Source organism: Rhincodon typus, unplaced genomic scaffold (assembly GCF_021869965.1).
Source record: "Rhincodon typus isolate 14 unplaced genomic scaffold, sRhiTyp1.1 hic_rhity00006655, whole genome shotgun sequence".
Taxonomy (NCBI): domain Eukaryota; kingdom Metazoa; phylum Chordata; class Chondrichthyes; order Orectolobiformes; family Rhincodontidae; genus Rhincodon; species Rhincodon typus.
Window position 1 is genome coordinate 1 of NW_025972293.1, and position 9,812 is coordinate 9,812.

A 9,812-nucleotide genomic window follows, 5' to 3' on the forward strand; every position below is an offset into this window, starting at 1 on the left:
CAGGCCAAGCAGCATCATAGGAGCAAAAATGCTGACGTTTCGGGCCTGTCCCTTCTTCTAGGCCCGAAACATCAGCCTTCCTGCTCCTATGATGCTGCTTGGCCTGCTGTGTTCATCCAGCTCTACACCTTGTTATCTCTTTATTACTTTATTTTGTTAACATTATTCCTATAGACTAAACAGCACTTTAATTTCATTCTTGATTGGTTTTGTTAGTTGTTAGACTTTTTTTGTGTTCTACACTAATTACAGTGGAGGACCATTATAAACACAGATGTTGGGGTCCAAAACTAAAACTGGGTCACCGTTAGAGCATATAAATAAGAAAATTAATTATCCTATCCTAACTTGTTAAATGAAGATATATATCTGAACTGAGACTCTCTGCATCATTAAAGAATTCATGCTATATTGAACCATATTGTAATAGCCTTCATTTATCAATTATTTCCACTGACAATTTGTTTTCCTTTAGTAGCTTGGAAGCCAAAAACATTGCAGAAGCCAGTGATTGTAGCAGGTCCCCAAAATCTCACAGTACCTGTGCATCACACTGCCATGCTGGAATGTGTAGCCATTGGTTCACCAAAGCCTCTTGTTTCCTGGAGTCGTTTAGGTGAGCTGTACACTTCTTTTGATTCCTCTTACTATTCTTTGCAGTTTATATACTTGGCGTTATAAATCAATAGTTCAACATAGCAGACAATTTTAAATACTGCAACGTTCTTGTCTATCTACTTAGAAGTATTATTCTCAGCATTATTAAATGATAAATGTTTCATTTTTCTTTAATGCCAAGCATTTTATGAAGAAATATGTTATAACATTTACCCCATTTAATAGCTTGAATTAATTTCTCCGATGTTGACCTGGTTTTAGTGATTTGATATAAATATCTTTTTCCAAACAGATCACCGATCTATTGATGTCTTCAATACGCGAGTTCTGGGGAATGGGAATTTGATGATATCCGATGTGAAGGTGGAGCACGCTGGAATATATGTTTGTCGGGCCACCACACCGGGCACGCGCAATTACACTGTAGCCACAGCAATGCTTACTGTGTTGGGTAAGCTAACCAGAATCAATGTGCAATCACAGTAGCTAGTACAGTTTGGCTCCTTGGAGCCATCAACTTCAGTAACAGAAGTTGTGGTCAGGGGCATTGTCTGACCATGTTCTCACGTCTGTGCTGCCCGTATGTGCAGTATCTTCGGATGCAAGTATCTTATTTTCAGCTTTATTTAACTAATGACTATTATGGATGCATGTTCACTTAATCTTTCAATTTGTTGATGCAGTTTGTTGATGCTTTATGTAAGTAAAATCAAGTTATAAAGATATTGTATAGCATTCAACATGTCTTTCAGAAATAACCCAAGTGCTTGGTATACAGTGAAATTTTTTGAAATGCTGACATTATTACTAAATCCTTTCACCTATCATTCCTATACTTACTGACTTAATTGGCTCCTAGAGAAGTGCATAATGATGTAAAACACTTTTACTCTAGTTTTTAAATTATGCAATGGCCTTGCCCCCCTCCCTGACTCTAATCTCCTACCCTCTGAAATATTTGTGCTACTGTTTTGTGGCCTTTTTGATTTTTGATTTCTCCATCACTGGCTTGCTTTCCATGCTTTCAGCTGCCAAGGCCCTAAACACTTTGGATTCCCTCATTAAATTTCTCTGCCTGTCTCCTTCCATTTCATCTTTGACATTACATTTTGGTCCTCTATTTCCTTGTGCCCTGGTATTAATTATTATTGGCAGTCCTATAAATCTTGGGATTTTACTGTATAGGACTTACTATGTAAAGACATTGCAGTATTGGAGATAGAAGATGGTGAACGCAGGAATATCCAAGTATAGACAATGACTAATTGAATATACAGCCGTAGCTTGGTTCTTGTAAAAGGTTTAGTTTGTAATTGGAGTAATGTTCTTTTTAAAAAAAGAACAGAAGTACATATTTTAAACAGACTCCATGGCTGATTTTTTTTTTCTTACATTGAACGTAGGTTTGTCATTTAGGGATTCCATTTCATCCCCTGTTGCTCATCTTGTGTGTCTGACTTACAAGGTGTAAATAGACAAGCTTAAACGATTTTCAGCTTTATTTAACTAATGACTATTATGGATGCATGTTCACTTAATCTCTCAATTTCAGTGTCCTCCTTTTGAGGAAGGAATGATGACCAAGAATGGTGCACTGTATCCCTTTGAATGGCATCATGGATTTTTTTTATGTCAAAAATATACTTTATTCATAAATCTCTTTGTACATATACATTGTCACAAACGCGGTTTGGTTCTCTACAGTTGCATGTCAAGTAACTAAATAAAACATTGGACTTTGACCCTATCCAAAAGACTACAGGCACCTCTTACACATACAAACTAATATATATGAGGTACTAGGAGGGCCTGATAACTGAATGGACTCCCATTTACCTTCAGCAGGAAGACCTCAGACAGTGGTCTTTCCTCACTGCGCCTTGGCAACAGCTGCCCCAAGCTTTAGTGCATCCCTCAGCACGTAGTCCTGGACTTTAGAATGTGCCAGTCTGCAACCCACTTGGGGTTAGCTTCTTGTTCTGGAAGACCAACAAGTTTCAGGCAGACCAAAGAGTGCCTTTCACTGAGTTACTGGTCATCCAGACGCAATGGATGTTTGTCGTGGTGTGTGTCCTGGGGAACAGCCATACAGCAGAGTCCTGTGTCACAGAGCTGCTCGGGACAAACCTTGACACAAACCAGTTCCTCTAGACTTCCTTTGCAAAGGTACACTTTAGCATCCATTAGAAAACCTGAAGAATGATTCCAATGGCGTGCGTTCTCGCACTTGCTCTCTTTTTATTAATAATGCCTAGATTATATGGTCAGGTTGACAACGTCAGGTGTTGCCAACCTAACTGACAAATAACCGAGATTTTGTTTACACTAATTTATGTGAAGAGTGAAAGTTTTAGAAGTTAATCAGCCAAAAGAATGTAAATGAACATACTAGATTTTCTGTAAGAGATAGGTGAGCAATGGGAAAATGGCTAATTGAATATACTGACATACCTTGGTTCTTGTAAATGGTTTAGTTGGTAATCAAAGTAATTTTCTTTATAAAAAGACAAGAAAGAAAGAACAGAAGTACATATTTTAAACAGACTCCATGACTGATTTTTCTCTTGCATTGAACATAGGTCTGCATTTAGGGATTCCTTTTCATCCCCTGTTGCTCATCTTGTGTGTCCAATTTGCACGATGTAAATAGACAAGCTTAAACCATTTTCAGCTTTATTTGACTAATGACTATTATCAATGTGAGGAGTTCTTAGTGCTGCAAGATGACATGTTTACCTAAATTTAGGAAAATAGCATCAGTGCTTCCAGATTTAATAAAAGATCATCAGATACTCAATAAAGTTAATCTGTAGATAGGTCAGGGCTGACACATTTTTTAGACTAAAGAGCATCCCTGTTGCATTCGTGTAAGATTTTCATTCTTTGCACCAGCCATCCTGCGGCCACTGGGTTGTACAACTAACAATTGCCTATTTAAAATGAGTTCTTGTGGGCGACCACATTCGTTAAGAACTGTACTGTGTGCCAAAGTGCTTAGTAATGTTGCAGAGGCAGTCAGGAAAGTTTTATTCCATTCCTTAGGACTGGTCTTGTTTATACTCCCAAGGCAAAGAATGTTGAAAAAATCTTGGTGCTTTGAATTTATAATAAGATGACAGTCATTTGTTTTAATTAACATACCTTTTTAGAGGGCCAGAGAAGTTAGTGTTTGTGTGTATAAACATTGTTATGAAGCTATCACGGTGTCTTGCAGCAGCTCATCCATCATGATGCACAAAATCACTCGTAATGGCAGAGTTAATATCAGCATTGCCCCCTCTCACCAAAAGTAGACAACACAGCTGCTTCAAATGAATTGAAACTGTATATTGCCTTCGGTTTTTTCAAATATAATTTTTCATTCTGTATGACCTGAGAAGTTCTTTCACTATAGGAGTTGGACTTCCACTGAAGGTGTGCTTGGCTTTGCCACTGAGGGTGCACTTCACAATATGGATTTTTCTCTCTTTTTTTTGTGGATTATTCTTGTTTAAGTTCAGCTTTTTTATTAGGTAAGATGTATGAAATTTAGTGTGAAACAAGAATAAAACCTTACTAGGTGTTTTCCAATGTTCCAATCTAGCCCCACCTTCCTTTGTTGAGTGGCCTGAAAGCCTGACACGGCCACGTGCTGGTACAGCCAGGTTTATGTGTCAGGCAGAAGGTATTCCTACACCTAAAATTAGCTGGCTGAAGAATGGACAAAGGATTCACTCCAATGGACGCATCAAAGTCCAGTATAGCAGGTACACTTCTTAGTTCTGTTTTGAAAGTTTCCTATTTGTAGAAATAAGCATGAAGAAGTTGTAAATATTGTCTAAAGTACGTTTAATTTTGATTGTGATGTTAAGTGCAGCTTTTTGTCCAGTCTTATTTCCATCTAAACTCAGTAAGCAGTGCTTTCAAAAACCAAAAGAACCGCGGATGCTATAAATCAGGAACAAAAACAAAGTTGCTGGAAAAGCTCAGCAGGTCTGGCAGCATCTGTGAAGGAGAAAACAGAGTTAATGTTTTGTGTTCGGTGACCCTTCCTCAGCAGTACTTTCAGTTTGACTGTGAAACAAATGGTCTTGTAGGCCATAGTGCCTTGTGTGTCCATGCAGTATTCTTGAATTGCAAATTTTCAGCTTACTTTTCACTGATTACACTTTTTATGCAGTTAGAGAGGCCAAAGATGTGCAGGTTAGGTGGATTAGTCATGCGGAATTGACCCGTAGTGTCCAGGGATGTGCAGGCCAGGTAGATTATTCATGGTAAATGTGGGGTTTTGGGAATAGGCTGGGAAGCTCTTTGGAGGGTTGGCGCAGATTAGATGGGCCAAATGGTCTGTTGCTGCATTGTAGGGATTCCAGATTTTATGTTAAAGTTGCATTTTCAAATTTATTTAGCCTAAATGCAAATTGATTTGAATAACTGTTTTTAAAATAATTTCAAGGTGACTTGGTACAACTGTGTACAGGGTGTGACGTTTTAAATTTTTGGAGATGCCTTGGTTAGCTAATACGCTGCATTGTGTATACAGACTCATGGATATTGGGAAGAGTGCAGGAATAATCACTCAAGTCTCCTGGGTGGGGCTGACCTCAGAGGCCTGGAATAGGGGGTGCTGAATAGGCCAGGCTTCCTGCTTTTGTTTTTGGAAGTGTCATTCTGATGGGTGAGGACTGGATCAACTACAAAAGTTGGGTTACGCTGCTGATTTGAATTACTTTCAAGTGGGGGATGGGAAGAGAGCAACCTTTTTTGGAGCATAGCTTTCACATCCTGATTTAGATCTTTATTGTCTGGTGATTAACACATCGCAGGCCAATCAAATTAATTCAAAACAAATGTAATCTCCTGTGTACTTGAGTTTTATTTTTAAAAAAGCTTTAAAAAGTTACATTTGAGTGCTTCAAACTCATTTGCTCTCAAATGATGGGAGGCAGACAATAGTGGGGGCTCCATTTTGTAGGTTCTCTATTGCAAGATCATTTACAGCCTTGTACTGCATCTGTAATATTGGCATGCTACAAGTGTCTTCACTGTTTTGTTGAATGTGGAATTTAAGTATCTATGGTAGTGGAAACTACTGAACAGTACTCAAAAGCAGCATGCCATTGATTCAGTTTTAAACATTAATAATGGCTTCCATAAGGGCTATCCAAACTTGTCTGGCTAGCACAGTAGTTGCAACTGACAATAATCCTAAAACTTTAGATGCAGACACTTACCTGTACAGTATAGCGACGTGACAAAACTCTGTTACCTGTAGATTAATGATACAACAAGAAGTATGCAATTATCCCTTTGAACTTTTGTTTATGCTGCATGAAACCAGTCCAAACTAACAAAAAGTTGTGATTGACTGCATAAATACCTGCATGACATGACTTTAGTCTTGGAGGTTTCTGGGTCCCTCCTGCATTTGAATTGATCTAGATTAGCTTTGGAATTACCTTTTATTTTATGTAAATAAGATTTATGTTGTAAGCAGTTTCGAGGTACTTTCTCACAACTTATTAACGTTGTTAGAACTTGCCTACAGAGTTTTTCAGTTTATTAAATGTACTAAGTATTGTCCCCTTTTTAGGTTTTGCATTTACCAATGAAAAAGTTATTCTATTAAAGAAATGCACTTATTTATTGATTAATAGTTTTGTGCTTAGATTGAAGTAATTAGTCAAATTTGTTTGTTTTTTGAAGCAAATTGGTGATAAACCAGATCATTCCAGAAGATGATGCAATTTACCAGTGTGTTGCTGAAAATCAACAAGGATCTGTTCTTTCAGTGGCTAGGCTGATTGTTATTATGTCTGAGGACAGGCCTAGTGCACCGAGAAATATCCAGGCTGAAACTGTGTCCAGTTCAGGGATTCTTCTGTCTTGGGAAAGACCCATGTACAATTCTGATAAAGTAATTGCGTACTCGGTCCATTACATGAAAGCTGAAGGTGAGCCCTGAATTTTATTCGTACAGTTCAAGCTTGTGCTGCTGAAATATGTTTTATCATCGGTCAGGTAGCTAGAATTGTTCATCTTAAAGACAGCTTTATGGAGACTGAGAGACTATCTTTAATGCAATAAACCTACAAGGTGCATCTTTGCTATAACTTTTAAAGGAGCAGCTGTTTAAATGTAAATGAAGCAGCTTGTTTTAAAGCTAATCTGCAAGTATCATTCTTTTTTGTTGTTGTCTGGGTTTGGACATTCTCCATTCCCAACGTCTAATTGGAATGTGAGAAGTTGACCATCTGTTCTTAATATTCTGTTGTTGGGCAGAGGTCACAAAGACAGAATAGCCTCTCTAATGAAATGGGAAAAGCAGCCTTCTCTGTACAAACAATGTGATCTGTTGAGATGATTAAAATTGGGTAGACGGTTTACCTTCTCAAGGGAAAGGTGTTTATTATGAGTTCATAGAACGGAGAGTATAGAAATGCGTGAAGGTATAATTAAAGTGTGTGGTGAAGTGTGTACAGGCAGCACCACCAGTTTTCTGAAGGTATTAACGTGTTGGCTGTGTGGTGCAGATTGCAGTCGAATGGTTGCTTTGTATTCCATTATAGTTATTTCATTAAGCCCCAGCATGAGTTCTGTTGGAGTATTCAGCAGGGTAACAAGACTCTTTAATTTTCCTTCAAGGATTTTGTTTTCTAGGTCAGAAATCAGGACTTTCGATATACCTTATTAGCCGGTAATTACTACTTGTGTATGGGCCTCTTAGGTTTTGCAAATTAAGTGGTGATCAAGCTTATTCATGAATGTGGGAAAATGCAATTGGGAATAATTTTGCTTTTGGCTGGGATTTAAAATGCAGTGTTTTGCTGAAGGAGAAAATTACTGGTAAAATTCATGATGGGAAGACCAACTTTTTAGTATGAATTATGTGACTGCTTTCACAATGGATATGGAAGAAAAAGTTCATTTGCCCCAAAATGAGATTGAAAGTCTAAATGTTCAGATATTTTGTTACTTTTCCATTACATGCCTACCTTCTAAAGAAATGCAGCCATTATCCCAAGCTTACGTATTGAGAAAGGATTTTTCTTTCCCCAGGTTTAAATAATGAAGAATATCAGGTGGTTATTGGGAATGACACAACTCGTTACATTATTGATGATTTAGAACCAGCCAGCAATTATACATTTTATATTGTGGCATACATGCCCATGGGAGCTAGTCGAATGTCGGAGCATGTTATTCAGCACACTTTGGAAGACGGTAGGAAAGGCAACTCTGAGATGTGGCATTTAAACTTTGGCTTTGATGCAGAAATTATGTAATGCCAATAAATGGTTCATGAGCATTCCTACTTGTGAAACATTTGTTCAAGTTGTGCCCCTAGTTTGTTTCTCCACTGGGTTACTGGAAAAGTTCATTTAAATGTAGGATTCCTTCAGCTTTACCACCTTTGGAAAGTGCCTAAACACTTTTTTGTTATAAATTTGAAAAATTTCTACTTTTAGTATCATTGCAGTTGCATAAATGCAGCTGTAACTATACTAAATGAATCACCTGATACAATTAGTGTTTGAGAATTGGTGTTGCAGATGGTGTGTTTTTTTTTTAGTTTTCATGTAAATCACCTGCTTTCTACATGCATCAGTCATATTTCCTCCTCCCACTTTAGATGACAAATCTGTTCCATACTATTCATATTTATTTTCCAACCACAGTTGGAAAAATGTGCAAGTTATTTTCTTCGTTCCCAATCAGTTTTTCTCAGGTTTTCTGAAACCAGCTGTGAAATACATACACCAGCTGCTCAGTATTTCACTGTGAATATTGATTTTTAGTTACATCTTGGTGAGTCTTATTCTACCCACTTAATTGAAGTGTAACACTTCAAAACGGTTTGCCCATCAGCTGCTATGTATATGGCTCCATGAATTTTGAGTTGACTTCTCTGTAACAGATAAATATATATACAAAATGAAGAAACCATTTTAGAAGCCATACATTAAATGGTGTGCCATCCACATTGATAAAATAAGTGTTTAATCTCATAGTTGGCAGTATTACGTACAATTTTGATAGCACTTTGTGCTGAATATTCCTATGAGAAAAAGTTACGTCCTTTTGTTACTAATTTTGCTGTTGTTGAAAAGTAAGATTACTGGGATTAATTTAACATATTTCTTTTCAATTCTCCTTATTCAGTGCCTTTGAGAGTACCAGAAATCAGCTTGACCAGTCGCAGCCCAACCAACATCCTGATTTCATGGCTTCCCATTCCAGTCAAATTCAGAAGAGGGCGTATTATTGCATATCGTATTTATTACCGTAAGAGCACAGAAAGTGCTGTCCACCTTGTGGAGCTTCCAGGAACCATATCAGAACATCTGCTTGAAGATGTGGAGCCTGACAGCACATATCTTGTACGCATTTCTGCAGCGACCAGGGTGGGGTGGGGAGAATCTTCAATCTGGACATCCCACAGAACCCCAAAAGCTACGAGTGTGAAAGGTAATGCATTATGTTGGTAAAGATCAATCTTCATATTGTGGAATTACAGAATCTGACCTTATAAGTTTGGTCATTGGTCTCTGATTCCACCATTTATGATCTGTTGTAATTGACCATAGGGTCTGTCAGATGTGAGATAATCATATATTCAGGATTGGGATGCCTGCTTCGAGAGCAGCAAGCATATGTTTAAACGTAATTAAGTTAATACTTGGTATATTGTGATTGTGAAAATGTATAAGGGAGCATAGAGTGTAGAAACAGAAGCAAGAGTAGATGTCCTCGTTTTTCAAGGACCGCAACATCCCCCCCTCAGTGGTCGAGAGCGCCTTCAACCGTGTCTCCCACATTTCCCGCAACTCATCCCTCACACCCCGTCCCCGCAATAACAACCAAAAAAGAATCCTCCTCGTCCTCACGTACCACCCCACCAACCTCCGGATCCAACGCATCATCCTCCGACACTTCCGCCATCTGCAATCCGACCCCACCACCAAAGACATCTTTCCCTCCCCACCCTTATCTGCTTTCCGGAGGGACCACTCTCTCCGTGACTCCCTTGGCCGCTCCACACTCCCCTCCAGCCCCACCACACCCGGCACTTTTCCCTGCAACCGCAGGAAGTGCTACACCTGCCCCCATACCTCCTCCCTCACCCCCATCCCAGGCCCCAAGAAGACTTTCCACATCAAGCAGATGTTCACCTGCACATCTGCCAATGTGGTATACTGCATCCGCTGTACCCG

General features: G+C 38.7%; 1 protein-coding gene across 1 annotated transcript; it reads left to right on the forward strand.

Moving 5' to 3' along the window:
* Positions 1-478: 478 nt before the first annotated feature.
* LOC125482170 (protogenin-like) lies at positions 479-9,066 on the forward strand (the record flags this gene model as incomplete). Its single annotated transcript, XM_048594173.1, has 6 exons — positions 479-616; positions 911-1,069; positions 4,202-4,364; positions 6,304-6,551; positions 7,657-7,821; positions 8,761-9,066. Coding segments are annotated over 6 exons (1,179 nt in total), but the record flags the coding sequence as incomplete, so codon positions are not given.
* Between the last annotated feature and the right edge of the window lie 746 nt (positions 9,067-9,812).